A 16,391-nucleotide genomic window follows, 5' to 3' on the forward strand; every position below is an offset into this window, starting at 1 on the left:
CTCGTCTGGGTAGGTATCACCCACTCATCATATATTCTACCGCAAAACAGCACTACTTGGTATTATTATGTTCTGGTTTGAAGTGTGAGTGAGCCAAGTGTAATTACAGGCACAAAGAACATAACATCTTAGTTTCCAAATTTGACGACGCATTGGCGATGTAAGCGATGGTTAACAATTCTTACAATGTCAATGTCCATGGGCGTTAGTGACCGCTTACCATCAGGTGGCCCATGTGCTCGTCCACCTACCTACACTATAAAAAACATTAAATTTAATAGAGGCAGTTATTTTGAAATCACAGTTAGAAACTTCTTTTTTTTTTATTTGTATAGTTGTACCAGTAATTACATTTTCATTAATATATTATGTAAGCACTGAGTAAAATAATAATTAACATAATTATTGTGTTGAATTAGTTACGTAATTTTAGACTTTATACCTGGTGGTAGGGCTTTGTGCAAGCCCGTCTGGGTGGGTACCACCCACTCATCAAATATTCTACCGCTAAGCAGTAATACTCTGTATTGTTGCGTTCCGGTTTGAAGGGTGAGTGAGCCAATGTAACTACAGGCACAAGGGACATAACATCTCAGTTCCCAAGGTTGGTTTGCACGCATTGGCGAGTTAAGTGTACCTGTGTTTGCGCACACACTTGTGTACTATATGTCCTGCGCAGTTGGCTTATCTCTCTTGAGATTCGCCGCTGTAGGCGAAATCGGTCCGGAGAACATTATTATAATATTAGAATATGCGTGTTATACATTGTCAGAAAGATATTCTGTGAATATAAAGAGATTATTTTTTTTTATTGTTACTTCTTAATTGCAAAGATGATTACGTTGGTTTAGCTTTTAATATTATATGATGTATTTGTATGACCTTTGGTCTCGTATTAACGACAGCGGAAAACTATGTATTGTTAGTACGTATTGTTAGGATAATTTATTAATCGTTATCCAAAAAAGTAACAATTGTAATTATTTGTTAGGAATTTACAATGCTTCAATAATTCAATAATAACGGTTTGTAAACTAAATAATGAGTTTATTATTTGTTTATTTATTTATTTATTTAACACTTGTTTCACAACATATAAATAAGATAAGAGAAATAGAAAACAATAAAAGAAAAAGAAAAATTAAAAATGGTGCGCAAAGGCGGTCTTCTCGCTTATAGCGATCTCTCACAGACAACCTTTGGTGAAAGAATTTTTGTAAGAGAACAGGTAAGTGCATTTACATATAGTTTATATTATTATGAGAAGTGATATTTTGTTTTAAGACTTCAGACAATGACGTCAAGACAAAAATGGCGTGAGTTGGAAAAAAATTTCGAACAAACACGGGAATAGTGACTTGAAATAAATAATATAAATCGGAATAAGAGTTGTTTTTTTCAAAATAACTGTATGGTCTTAGTATTAGCTTACATACACGACATCCAAGTACGTGCAGAAATACATGCGCACTATAATATTTTTTTTTCATAGTATAGGTAGGTGGACAAGCATATTGGCCACCTGATGGTAAGTAGTCACCATATCACGCCAGTATCCATTGTAAGAAATGTTAACCATCGCTTACATCGCTTACGCCGACCGATTTCGGCCACGGCAGCCACTCTCAATAGAGATTAACCAACTGCGCAGGACATATACACATGTGTGCGCAAACACAGTTGCAATCCGACACGACCGGAAAGATTTCAGGTACAGGACCAACGGTCCAACGATAAATAAAGTCCAACGGAAAATTTATTTCGAATTAATATTGTATTGCATATATTTCGTTTTCTTTGGTTTATTTCCTTTTTATTTTAATTACAACCTGTTTTTTTGTACTGGGGTTGTCATTTTTAATACGCGTGTGTTTTTTTTATTCGATTAAATTAGTTTTGCCGTTGTTAAGTAATTATTTCGTCAAATTACATAACAACGACAACACAAGTACGATAAATTTAAATACGTAATGATATAGGTACATATATATTCTATACATAAGTAATTAAAAAAATATGTGAGCATCAGCTCTGACGCACGACTCCACTCAACAAGAACGAGTTTACTCTTTAAGCGTAACAGTAACAGCCTGTTAATGTCCGACTGCTGGGCTAAGGCCTCCTCTCCCTTTTGAGGAGAAGGTAAATATACTTACAATATAATACATTAAGGGTAAATAAACGCATGTCTTATGCAAATAAATCATGTAAACCATGGTGAACTATAAAACGGGCTATCATATTCAGTAAGTACATAAAATTAAGTCGTGACGATAAAATGTACAAATATTTTCCATGTAGAAGATCTGTTGGCGCGTCTTCGTGGTCAGACTCACATGCCGTGACGGCATGACGTTCGCTTATCCGAATTATTATAATAATACCAAAATTATATATATTGCTTTAATGAAACTCAAGGTTTTATGTATATTACTCAATATTTATAGTATATATGTATCGATTTTATTTAATAGTAAATTCTTTTAATAAACCTTTTTCTTTTAAGTACTCTTATTTTACTTGTCTGGATGTAAAATTACTGTGATCAGGATAAATAAAAGCATGTAATTAATTTTATCATATTACTCAAAATTTCCCAGCACAAGATTAATTATTAGTCCAAAAACACGTGGATAGCAGTGCTGTGCGCCTGGGCCGGATTTAAACTCACGACCATTAATTTCGTTTTGTTATGTGATCTATAATAATTGAGGCTATTTCCTTTTCAAACATTGTTCTCAATATTTGAATAATGAACGCATTTTATAGAATGATAACCCTTTAAAATTATTCAACCGGTTGACATTTCTCTAAAACAAAGCTAATTGTGAAAGAAAAAAAAACAAAATCGACAAAAGGCAAAAAGCCCTATTGTCTATTGTGGCCACGTCTACCGCAAAACAGCTATAATTCAATTTCATTGTGATTAATGACCAGCTCGATACAAAATAAAGAAACTCGAAATGATTAATGTTGGTCCTAAAGTCTTTGTGTCTTTAACGAGGTAAAAATCGTACTTTGATGTTTCTTTGATGAATCGAAGTTACTTTGTACTTAATAAGAGGTACGACTTTATTAACGGGTTTTTGAGATTTTATATTTTATCAGACTTGTACATACATATAACAAAATTAACAAAACTTCATTTTTTTTACATGAAATATGTAGACAAAAATGGGCCTTCACAACTATATTACACACACATTGGTGCTATAAGAAATATTAATTATTTCTTCATCGCCAATGCGCTACAAACCTTGGGAACTAAGATGTTATGATCTTTGCCTTGTCTCCCTGGCATTCATCAAACCGGAACACAACAACACTAAGTATTACTGATTTCCGGTAACTATGTGATGAGTGGGTAGTACCTATCTAGACAGGCTTGCACAAAGTGCTACCACCAAGTAAAGTAAAGGTAGAAAAGGCTATAATCCTTAAACATTTGTCCTTAAAAAGGTAAAGAGAAATTTGACTGTGGTAACTTTACAGACGGTTGCTTTTTAAATAAATAAAAAATTAATGACTAACAAGCATTTATTACATCACACATCATAATTATATTTCCACTGACAGTTGCTTTTTGATTCCACTTGCTATTGCATCCTTGTTAATCTTTCCTCGATCTTGTGCTAACACACTATTAATAATATTCGCACAATCCTTATTCTCAACTATACTGACATGGTTACATTCGACGAGATGTACCGTCACGTGGCCTTCCGTTAGTTTGTCTAAGCCGTAATTCTCTTCGATCACCAAGAATGGGGGATTTTTTTTCGGACGCAATAGAACTATTGGAGCCTTGACCTTCTTTATCTCGACTTGATTGAGGATCATTTTTATACGGTCGAAACTCGCATTTATAATTGATTTTAAGAAATTATCCGAATAGTTCTGTTGAGTTGGACACACTTTTATAGCGTATTTAATCCTCTCTTCGTACGATTCGATTTCTTTCAGTTCCATCACGAGTGTGTCGCTGATTTTATTTTTTGGTGAAATTATTTCGATTATATGACTTATTAGGCTGTTTTGTAACTCAGTGTCGCTTGTGACGGACGAGGTCATTATTCTGTAGAGGTAATCCGGACTGCCGTCTAAGCAAAATATTGTGGCATCGTGACCTGAAAGTTTAAGAATACTTCAGTTTCAGTTCTTTGAATATTAAGCTTAATAACGAAATTAAAACAAACGATTTGAGAGAAGCCAGGAAATTCTATTTTTTTTTAAATTATTTATGTATAGAGATTATTTAAGTACACGAATACTTATTTTATACATATTTTATTTGTAATAATTTTTTAGCCAAGTGTTAATACCAAATCGACTTAAACATCGAAATATTTTAAGATACACACCTTCGTTTTCTAAAATGCTCGCCAATTTCAACATAGGCAAAGTACCAAAACTGTATCCAAGGAGTATTAACGAACTTTTAAGAGTTAATATTGATTTCATCGTCTAAAACAAAACAAAAAAAACATCATATGTCGATTTCAAGTTACCACAATAGCTCAAATTTTAAGACAAACACTGTCATCTTTTGGGTAGTCGCAAAAAGCAATACAGTCAGTTCAATAAGCGTATTTATCGCCAGCCAAAAGCACTCTTTACATAATACTTGATTAAAAAATATGAGATAAAAATCTTATTCTATTCATCACTTTAGTGACTCGCAGCCGGTTCGCATAAATAATAGAAGATACAAATTTTAATATGCTCATATGATCCATACCTTATGTAATCTATTCACCAAAGTGTCTAAGGTATCCCGCTTCTCTTCGTTGCCAAACTGCAGGACGCAAATCTTGATTTTAAGACTACAACATAAAGGCACCATTCTCGCAGCACAACCTTCTAGGCCGGGCAGCATGAACATTATCAACTCCTTTTCATGATCTGATATATTGGTCTGTAAATAAAATATGTTTATTTTTAATATCTAATAATTAAAATATATAGTATTGAAGTCATAATGATAAACAACAGCCTGTAAATGTCTTAATACTAAGGCGTCATTCCTTTTTAAGGTTAAGTTTTGGAGCATATTCCACTACGCTTTAACTGACACGTAGGTTTTCTCACGATGTTTTCTTTCGCCATGCACGATTATAGATACAAACTAAACATTTGAAAACTCAACGGTGCGGTCTCGGTTTGAACCCAAACATTCATGTGTGTGTTCTAACCAATAGCCCTGTTTTGAAAGTATAGCAATAAAAATGCCACATACTCGTAATATTATACAATTGCATACAAAATATGTATATATATTTATACAATAGGTAGGCGGAAGAACATATGGGCCACCTAACGGTAAGTGGTCACCAACGCCCATAGACATCGGCATTGTAAGAAATGTTAACCATCGCTAACATCGCCAATGCGCCACGAAATTCAAATCACAACAATACCAAGTACTGCTGTTTTGTGGTAGAATATCTAATGAGTGGATGGTACCTACCCAGACGAGCTAAATTTTTTTTTTAAATAATGCTACAACATAATATGTATGTATGTTATAGATATTATGTTACAGGTACATATTAGATGGATATAAATTGCATCTTACCAATAGCTCTAAATGGCTGATCACAGATGGCATGTATATAAAAGGTTTCGAGGCTAAGTTTTCATCACCTAAGTTTCTAATGAACACTTGGAGTCCAATCGCATTTTCAGGCCGGCCTAGATGTACTGACACTGATGTAGATGCTTTCGCTTGTTTTTGAGCTGATAGTTCTTTCAACCTGTTGGTATATTTAAAATGATTCTGACATGAAAAATTGTCTTTTTTTTTTGCTTTATTCATAACATAATTTTTTAGTAGATCATATTATGTTTTCAGATAAAACATTTATGTTATAGCTGTACCTTCCAAATGTCAATTTTCTGATATCTGGAGCTGACAGGAATATCTCGAATTCCCGCTGTAAGGTCTGTTTGATCTCTACTGCCATCATACTGTCCATACCCAGTTCAGCGAGAGATACTCGAGGAGACACTTTTTTGAGGTCCTTAATACCTATTCGGACAAGAATTGATATAAGTACAAAAACGGGTAGCTGTGGGGGTGTGTGAGCGTGGGTTTCAAGGTCGTTAACAATATTTCGATATTTTACTATAGTTTCTTGCTTATTCACTCCAGTGGTCTAGCCACTCGACACTGGTCAGGGCTTTCAATAAACAATCCTTACAGGCAAGACTTCGTTTGGGTACCAACAACATCCTAAATATATTAGTGAGAAGAGTGGATTCACCGCCACTTAAACAGTTAAGCTACTAGTTTTATAAATATTTAATTGTAGAATTGATATAAGTACAAAAACGGGTAGCTGTGGGGGTGTGTGAGCGTGGGTTTCAAGGTCGTTAACAATATTTCGATATTTTACTATAGTTTCTTGCTTATTCACTCCAGTGGTCTAGCCACTCGACACTGGTCAGGGCTTTCAATAAACAATCCTTACAGGCAAGACTTCGTTTGGGTACCAACAACATCCTAGAATTAAATTAATGTGTACTAAGTATAGTACACATTAATTATATTATATAGCCGTGGAGTACCGGCTTAGAATAGTACTCCCCCAATCTCATCCCGTGGGTGTCGTAAGAGGCGACTGAGGGACGGGGAAAAGGGGGGATGGGCAGCAGCGTCCCCCCTCCCATAAACATCTTACCCCCTACTGCGCTCGCCAACACGCCTGCCCAGCGCGGCGAGTATGGGCAAACCACCTCCCTAAATGGCAGATGTGCCCAAAAAAAGGCCCCCAGTTACCGGCAAGCCCGCTAGGCCCGACCAAGGTAGCGGTCGCGGTATCGGCAGGGCAGGGGGTGCTAAGAATCACCGGTTCACGGCAGGCTACCGTATAAAACGACTGAAAATGGCAACGTATAATGGACGCTCGATGAGGCTGGACCATCACCTCGCCGAATTAGAAGTAGAGTTAAGTCATATAAACTGGCATATACTGGGGTTATCTGAAGTCCGAAGACAGGGGGAGGACACGATAACTCTAGAGTCCGGTAACTTACTCTACTTCCGCGAAGGTGATAACCTCTCCCAGGGTGGTGTCGGTTTTCTAGTCAAAAAGGATCTCATTAGCAGCATTGTGGAAATCAGTAGTGTGTCGAACCGGGTAGCGTACCTTGTCCTAAAACTTTCCGACAGGTACTCCCTGAAGGTTGTACAGGTATATGCGCCAACTTCGACATACTCTGATGATGTGGTCGAAGCGATGTACGAGGACATCGCAAAGGCCCTCAACGACACCTCGAGGGCCCACTACAATGTTGTTATGGGAGACTTTAATGCTAAAGTGGGAGTACAAGATAGCGGTGAATCGAAAGTCGGACCTTACGGCTTGGGCTGCAGAAATCACAGGGGGCAAATGCTGGTAAACTTCCTCGAAGCGCAGGGGCTTTTTTTGATGAATTCTTTCTTTCAAAAGAAGCCTCAGAGGAGGTGGACCTGGCGAAGCCCCGATAACGTGACAAGGAACGAGATAGACTTTATCATCTCGAATAAAAGGCACATATTTAGAGATGTTTCAGTGATCAACAGGTTTAATACCGGAAGTGATCACCGCTTGGTTCGAGGCACTCTAAATATCAACTTAAAAGCCGAAAGATCGAGAATGATGAGGTCTACTCTCCGACCTACCATGCTCCAAGCTGCTCAAGGCTCCGAAAAGTTCCAAATGGAACTTCAAAATCAATTCACCGCGTTGGAAACCATAAGCAGCATTGATGAGAGAACCGACACGCTGGTCAAAATACTGCAAAACACATCCCGCAAGTGTTTTCCGCCACAGAGAAGAGACAACGCACCAAAACTCTCTGCTGAGACACTCGAGCTCATGAGAAAACGACGAGAACTACCATCGTTTTTGTCAGATAAGGCCTAAACCGAACAATAAAAACGCTGACGCGACGCGATCTCCGACGCTCCAATACCCGTGCCATCAAGGCTGCGATTGAGCAAAATCGGGGATCGAAAGTGTTCGCTCGCAAGTTTGGGAGGCCGCGTCTGACAAAACTTAAAACTGAAAATGGTGGGGTCGTTACCTCTAGGCCTGAGATTATCGGAGAAGTAGAGAGGTTTTATGGGCAGTTGTTCTCTTCAAGATCGGATAAACCCATGGGAATCAGTATTGATGACCAGCGCGCCCCTCTTATGCGCCATTACTCCGAGGAGCTCCCGGTCGTTGACCAAGGAGAGATTAGGGCGGCTCTAGAACAGCTTAAAAACAACAAATCTCCGGGAGATGACGGAATCACAACAGAGTTGCTTAAGGCAGGCGGGACTCCGGTCCTGAAAGAGCTAGCAAGCCTCTTTAATTCCGTCATCCAACATGGCAAGACCCCGGAAACGTGGAGCGGGAGTGAGGTGGTACTGTTTTTCAAGAAAGGTGATAAAACCCTCTTGAAAAACTACAGACCAATCTCCCTCCTGAGTCACGTGTATAAGCTGTTCTCAAGAGTCGTCACGAACCGTCTCGCCAGACGACTTGACGAGTTCCAGCCCCCAGAGCAAGCCGGCTTTCGATCAGGCTACAGCACCGTGGACCACATCCATACTGTTCGGCAGATTGTGCAGAAGACCGAAGAGTACAATCAGCCGCTGTGTATGGCATTTGTGGACTACGAGAAAGCCTTCGACTCCATCGAAACCTGGGCAGTGCTCGACTCATTGCAGAGATGTCATATCGATTGGAGATATATCGAGGTACTGAGATGTCTGTACAACGCCGCTACAATGACTGTCCACATCCAGGACTGTAAGACGAAGGCGATCCAATTGCGCAGAGGGGTGAGACAGGGGGATGTAATATCCCCGAAACTGTTCACCAACGCGTTGGAAGACGTTTTCAAAACGCTGGATTGGACTAGGTATGGAGTCAATGTAAACGGCGAGTACATCTCACACCTTCGATTTGCCGACGATATCGTCATCATAGCAGAGTCGCTGGAACAACTCACCGAAATGCTGCGTAGCCTAGGCGAGTCTTCCCGGTGTGTCGGTCTCGGCATGAACTTGGACAAGACCAAGGTCATGTTCAATAGGCATGTCGTGCCGGGACCGATATACGTCGAGGGCAAACCTCTCGAAGTTGTTAGTGAATATACCTACCTAGGACAGATTATACAAATCGGTAGGAACAACTTCGAGTAGGAAGCCGATCGAAGAATTCGCTTGGGATGGGCAGCATTTGGCAACCTTCGTCAAGTCCTCAAGTCGTCTATACCGCAATGTTTGAAGACGAAAGTCTTCAACCAATGCGTCTTACCTGCCATGACATACGGTGCCGAAACGTGGACACTAACTGCGGGACTAGTCCACAAATTCAAAGTCGCTCAGCGTGCTATGGAGCGAGCTGTGCTCGGAGTATCTTTGAAGGATAAGATCAGAAATGAGATTATCCGGAAAAGAACCGGAGTCACCGACATAGCTTGCAAAATTAGCAGGCTGAAGTGGCAGTGGGCTGGTCACGTATGTCGTAGGACCGATGGCCGTTGGAGCAGACGAGTCCTAGAGTGGAGACCGCGAATCGGCAAGCGCAGCGTAGGGCGCCCTCCAGCCAGGTGGACCGACGACCTTAAGAAGGTGGCGGGCACCAACTGGATGCGGAAGGCGGAGGACAGGGAGCTTTGGCGCACCTTGGGAGAGGCCTATGTTCAGCAGTGGACAACGATTGGCTGTTGATTGAAGTATAGTATGGATACATAATCACTTTTCAAATTGTATTAACCATATGAATCAATTATTCTTACATAAAAAGAATATGTTATTATTATTATTATATTCTTTTTTTTTACCCAGAATCTGTGCAACTGAATCAACGTTGCCTCCGTATCCATAGCATCCTGCCTTCTTTTTAGCTACAATCATCGACGATACTACCACGGCATCCTGTTTCAAGAACTTGTCCAGAGTTAGGAGGCAGGAGGAAAGGCTCTGTTGGAAAGTTCCACAGAATTCTAGATCGACATCTTGGCCTTCTTGCATGTCCGCTACCAAACCCACCTTTAAGAAATGCAAAAATATTCTATTATTTTCAATCTATTATTTTGGCAAATAAAATTATGTGATATTTTAGTATAGATCGGTGGACGAGCAAATGGGCCGCCTGATGGTAAGTGGTCACCAACGCCCATAGACATTGGCATTGTAAGAAATGTTAACCACTATATTGCAACACTCACGTCCCTGATGGTACCCCACTGTACTGCCAGCGCCGGGAAACCGAGCGTCTTTCTCGACTCGCAGATCCTCTCTATCACGGAGTTAGAAAAACCATAGTTGGCCTGACCAGCGTTTCCACGACCGCAAGTAATAGATGAGAATATGACGAAGTTCCTGGTGCACAAGAATTGATTTTTGTTAATAAATTAATTAATTTTAAGATAGAATTGAACATTATTATGTATATATACAATTAACGCAATTACAAATGATATGTAGTTTACTTACTTTAACTTAGGGCATAATTTCTTTGAAAGCTTATCCAAATACATTGTTGCCAGTGCTTTGGGTGCAAACGATGTCATAAAAGAGGCTGGAGTCTGGTTTTCGAAGATGGAATCTTTCAATATCACTGCTAAGTTGAATATCGCCTCAACTTCTCCCATAGCGTTCGCCATCTTCAAAATTTTTTCACATCCTTCCTCCGTTGTGACATCATGAGTTGAAATTTGAACATCGGCCCCATAGCCCGCCCACGCTCTATTGAAAGATACGTTTGTCACACAAAATATTTAACATAAACATTTGCATTTGTCATAGCAAAGTATTTTTTAATTAGTACGAAAAATTTAAAGGCGAATAATTTTTTATTTAATGCGGAATGGGTTCCACATAATTTTTTTACGATAGCAGAAACTAACAATTCCATATGATTGAAAGAAATCTAAATCGTCTTTCCAATTAAAAATCCGATTAATTAAAATCACTTACCTCAATCGCGATGACTGGTAACCATTAGTGATTCCTCGACTGGAGCTGAACAACACTTTCCTGGCTCCTCTCATGATGAGCCAGTCAGCAAGCTCCAGACCAAAACCCCCGAGACCCCCAACCACAATGTAGACTAAATCTTCATGACACATGTATCTATAGCAATCATCAAATTTAGTCAAGATTCTACGGAAGACGCTTTAACGACACTCATTTAATGGCGCTATCGATCGAATAAGTAAATAGATAAAAATATTACGGAAACACGCAATTATGTTATAGTGATAGTAGAGCACTGAGACAGTTAGAGTATCAGAAATCTCTGAAACGGTTACTGATTATGAAAAAAATATTAGATTAAATTCTCGCTTCACAATAGTATTGTGTGTTGTCTTTGGTCTTGTAATTATTGTTGTACGCATTAATGCATTTAATGAGAGATTATTTTCTTAGTAATTATTAATTCATTCTTTACCTGTTAGCTTGTATTATTCCAGAACTTATTTTAATTATTATAATTGTATTTATGTATTTTCTATATATAATTTTTCAATGCATGTTTGTGCCAAAAAAAAAATTAATGACAGTCAGACATATAAGTAACATCAACGTATAATAGGTCGTAAAGAGTCGTATCGAACTATAAAAAAATCGCGAGCATAGCTCCAATCGGTTTCCCCCATATAAACCATAAAAACGAATTCTAATTCAATTAATCAATAATAATAATAATAATAACATTTATGAATTATTTATAATTAACATTGATGATTAATTGCTTATAATCTTAATCGTTGGCTGCCTCGTTGATCTAGTGGCTTGATATAAGACCACAGACTCCGAGGTCCTGGGTTCAAATCCCAGGTCGGGCCAATAAAAAGTTATTGGGTTTTTCTGTCGAAAATTCTCAGTAGCAGTCCGGAAAGCCTCGGAAAGCACGTAAAGTTGGTCCTGCGCCTGAACTCATTCTGGTCGTGTTGGATTGCCGTCCCCTCGAATTATGAGAGTCAGGGAAAAGAGAGTGCACCTGTGTTTTTGCGTACACACTTATGCACTATAATATATCCTACGCAGTTGACTTATCTCTCTTGTGATTGGCCATCGTAGCCGTAATCGGTCAGGAGGACGTTATTATTATTATCTCAATCGTTAGTATCGTACCTAGGAACAGCATCGATGGGTATACTCTGTAGTTTTGTATGACGGCTACTTTTTTCTTCATCACGAATTTTAATGATCACCTAGAACATATTATTGTATTACATACTTTTACTTACGAATCGTGGTCCAGTGGATGGTAAGTTAATCCCAAAACACTACAACGGCAAAATTTTCAACGGCGATGGCCCTGTAGTTGAGCGAGAGGAACGATCGGTCTAGGCACCAGGTATCAAGGTGAAAATGTCAAAAACAATTTCGAGGGGTACATAAGCATTGTTTGATTTTTATAAATGTGTTTTTTATTATTTATATTATTTAAATGAAATTTATTAAATTATGTAAAGTGAACGCGTCGACCAAAAGTGGCGAAAAGACAATCTCACTCTACCTTGATAAAGGACCAGGGCTGGCGCTGAAAGTCTTGAGGAATCTAATGAATTATGTATCAAAATTCATAGCATTCATGCTAGAATATGATTGGCTAATGTCTGTGACAAATTCTATTTAATTTTATCTGACTATCTATAGAAGAAATATATGTACACTTTATAATATTATTGTTTAAAATAGAATTAAATTATTTTAGTGCTCACCTTTCCAATATGTTTCCCAGCGGCCATGTATCTGAATGCGTACTCGATTTGGCTCTTCTCGAAAGAGCAGTGCGTGAGCGGACGAACAATGCCACTTTGGATACCAGATAATAAAAGATCTCGAAGATTCTATTCGAAATGATACATATGCATAGGGCAATTTAATTTTGTTAGTTATTAATTTATTGTAAATATGTTTACAAAGTAAATAAAATATGAAGTTAATAATTACAAAGATAAACATTCATAAACATTATAACTTATTTTTTATATAATAAGCACAACAAAATATTACCTCTCTAAATTCATCGCCTTCGTTGAGGACGTAGTCCAACATAATTCCGTGGAACGAGATCTCCTTGAGGAGATTGTGCATGCCGACGGGCTCATTGTTGTTGATGTCAAACTTTCCAATCTCGAGAAATCGACCGCGATTTCCGAGAGAGCGTATCGAAGCCTAAATAATTCATACAGCTTATTTCATTTAACAAACTATTTATCTAGACGCTTAAGCAGGTGGATCCGAGATAGCCCAGTGGTTAGAACGCGTGAATTTTAACCGATGATCGTAGGTTTAAACCCAGACAAGCACCACTAATTTAACATTCGCTTAATTAGTGTTTATAATTAATTTCGTGCTCCACCAAATAATTTGTATCCACCAAATCGTATTGGAGCAGGGTGGTGGAATAAACTTGAAGTCTTGCCTTCAAAGCGAAAAACCATGATCTTTTAAATCTTTTAAGTCACTTACGCCTAATTCATATTTAAAATAAAACTCTTATGACGCTCACATCAATTAGCATAACAACTTGGGTGAGATACCTATACAAAATAGATTATACATATACATATATAGGCTTGACAGAATTGTAATATATAATTTCCAAAATAAATAGTAAATAAATGTTTCAAAATACCTGTAATCTCTCATCTGAAAGACAATTGAGAACCAAATCCACTCCCTTTCCGTTTGTTTCTTTCCTGATCATGTCTTCGAAGGATGTGTCGCGAGAATTGCCTATATGGCTGTCTGGGAAGCAAACGTTAGACATTTTACACCTAGGATCTCTAGATAAAAAACTGCAATTATTTTCATATCGAATTTTTCGTACACTTTTACACTCACATAAACCGTTTCCTCTACCCAAAGGTTGCCTGGAAGAGATTACTCTTTAGCGATAAGGCCGCCTTTTGTAAATTCACAATTAATTTCATTTGTTTACTGTAATTGTCTTGTCTTTATTTTTATACGTTTATTATCATTATTGTTTCCAATAACTATAACTTTTTATGTAGCCTTGAAACTGAATACTAATTAACAAAAATGCATATAATATATGAATCTTCTTAATATCTCGTTAATAAATATAAGTATTTATTTGTCACAATGATCTAGAGAATTAAAGTAGTCCAATAAGAGTATATTGAAATTCAATGTTACCTTTAAGCTGCGGGTAGAGTTTCTTGATAAACAGTCGTTTCTCTTCAGTACTAACAGTAGTGAACACTTCGCATCCGAAGGAAAGAGCAACGTTGATAGCTGCTTGACCAACACCACCAGAACCAGCGTGGATCAAGATTGATTCTCCTCTTTGGATCTGGCCTACCATTACCTGGTTAAATGAATTTCATGTTAAATGAATTTAAGGTAAACTAACTAGTTAATTTATATTATCACTAACTTTCAAAGGCAAAAAGTTAGTATAGTTTTCGTTATTAATATAAGATTTTAATTTTGCATTAAAAGTATCTGAAATCAAGAAATTAAAATGTGATGTTAGAAAACATTGTTAAATAAGGCTGATGATATTCGCTAAGAGACTATATAGATTGTAATAAATATAATGTGGACTTGTGTTTGTGGCGCATTGGTGATATTGAGGATTGGTTAATATTTCTTAAGGCGTCAATGTCTATGGGCGGAAGTTATATTACCATATGGCCTATATCCGGCAAACTATATACTAAATATACAAATAGTTAATTTATTTAATATGAATAACTAACATACCAAAGCATAATATGCAGTCGTGTAAGCCACAGGGACAGTGGCAGCCTCTTCGAAGGTCCATTCATCAGGGATGCCCCATGATAGCGTTTTATCTACCAACACCATGTTCGTCAAACCGCTGTTCTTTACAATGCCCATAACTCGGTTACCACTAAACAAGTATATTTGAAATTAAAAACGATTTATATAATAATGGAAATCCTTACTAATACCATAAATGTAAAAGTGGGTTTCTTATTGGTTTATTGTTTGTTACGTTTTAACTACTCAACTGATCATCATGAAATTTTACATACACGTTGTCCCCTCCCTCACAAGCGGGTGTAGCCGCGGGAGGAAACTAGTATATTATATAAGCAGAGATGGTCCAATGGATGGAACGTGTGACAGATTACGGAATTAAGTTTTTATGGACTTAATTTCGATTTTTAATTAATTTCGTGCTCAGTGGTGAAGGAAAACTGCGCATCGAATGAAATTCTGCCACATGTGTATCCACCAAACCAAATTGGAACAGCATGGTAGAATATGCTCCCAATCTTCTTCTCATTAGGAGAAAATGCTTTTGGTAAGTCGTGAAACATTAACAGGAACGAGGAAATAAAATGAATCCAATTTTATCAGAATCTAGTTGACTGACTTAACTGTCCTGTCGATTTTTCACTTATATTTTTTAATACAAAAACTACATATTTTATAACCGAATTCACACTTTTACGATCATTTAAAAGCTCTTCTCTATACCAAAATACAGAATTTCATTTATTTATAAAGATATTAACATGATCCGATATTTGTACTTAGTAAGTGAATTGAAAAATTTTTTGGAAATATGGAAGAAATTAAGGACTTACTTGCACGTTCTGCCGACGACCTCGAACCCTTGCACGCACTCTTGTTCGATTCTGCCTCTCGCGACGGCGTCGACCGTCAAGCGTCCCATTGCCATTACCACGTCACGGAAATTTAGAGCTGCATAGTAAACCTGCATTGACATTAGATTTATTTTCATTTTATTTTATTTATACTGTACATACGTACATATAAAAATTGGCGCTGTAATAAATATTAACCGTACATCGCCAATGCGCCACCAACCTTGGGAACTAAGATGTTATATATTTAAGAACTAAGGCGCTATTTAGCGGTATCTAATGAGTATTTAATTATTATTAATAATACGTATGATGTTTGTGGGGTGTTGATGTAACTACGGTGCTACTCACATGAACGAGATAATTTTCTGGATTCTTGAAAACTAGATTCTCTCTTATGGGCCCCTCCAACCAACTGATTGAGGATAGGCCTCCAATATTGACGGTGTTAACAAAGGCGTGGTTGACCTGCATTGTATCCATGCTATCCAAAAGCATGTGGCGATACGTGCCCCATTGACTCTAAGGATGAAAAAAATATAACACTACCACGTTCTACAACATTTTTGACGTCATATTGTGTCTCACTCCTGGCTCCAGGGTAACACTCATTCATAAAAAAAATAATAATAATATCCTGGGACATTTTTCACACACGGCCATCTGATCCCAAATTAAGCTTGTACAGAGCTTGTACTATGGAAACCAGAGAACTGATATACTACATGTACTACTTTTCTTTTGTAAATACATACTTATATATATAATTACACCCAGACTCAGGACAAATA

The 16,391-nt window shown here is 37.6% G+C and overlaps 1 protein-coding gene across 1 annotated transcript in view; it reads right to left on the reverse strand.

Moving 5' to 3' along the window:
- Nucleotides 1-3,558: 3,558 nt before the first annotated feature.
- Nucleotides 3,559-16,391, reverse strand: part of LOC126775690 (fatty acid synthase-like) — a 38,507-nt gene continuing 25,674 nt past the window's right edge. Inside the window, exons 22-38 of the mRNA XM_050497753.1 lie at nucleotides 15,952-16,122; nucleotides 15,580-15,710; nucleotides 14,726-14,876; nucleotides 14,156-14,327; nucleotides 13,632-13,744; nucleotides 13,007-13,168; nucleotides 12,712-12,840; nucleotides 12,119-12,198; nucleotides 10,958-11,113; nucleotides 10,475-10,726; nucleotides 10,207-10,360; nucleotides 9,820-10,027; nucleotides 5,878-6,028; nucleotides 5,576-5,753; nucleotides 4,739-4,915; nucleotides 4,362-4,464; nucleotides 3,559-4,127 (exon numbers count right to left, since the gene is read on the reverse strand). Coding sequence (XP_050353710.1) covers nucleotides 3,559-4,127; nucleotides 4,362-4,464; nucleotides 4,739-4,915; nucleotides 5,576-5,753; nucleotides 5,878-6,028; nucleotides 9,820-10,027; nucleotides 10,207-10,360; nucleotides 10,475-10,726; nucleotides 10,958-11,113; nucleotides 12,119-12,198; nucleotides 12,712-12,840; nucleotides 13,007-13,168; nucleotides 13,632-13,744; nucleotides 14,156-14,327; nucleotides 14,726-14,876; nucleotides 15,580-15,710; nucleotides 15,952-16,122 — 3,057 coding nt within the window. The remainder of the gene's footprint in view (nucleotides 4,128-4,361; nucleotides 4,465-4,738; nucleotides 4,916-5,575; nucleotides 5,754-5,877; nucleotides 6,029-9,819; nucleotides 10,028-10,206; nucleotides 10,361-10,474; nucleotides 10,727-10,957; nucleotides 11,114-12,118; nucleotides 12,199-12,711; nucleotides 12,841-13,006; nucleotides 13,169-13,631; nucleotides 13,745-14,155; nucleotides 14,328-14,725; nucleotides 14,877-15,579; nucleotides 15,711-15,951; nucleotides 16,123-16,391) is intronic.

Source organism: Nymphalis io, chromosome 18 (genome assembly GCF_905147045.1).
Source record: "Nymphalis io chromosome 18, ilAglIoxx1.1, whole genome shotgun sequence".
NCBI classification, from domain to species: Eukaryota; Metazoa; Arthropoda; class Insecta; order Lepidoptera; family Nymphalidae; genus Nymphalis; species Nymphalis io.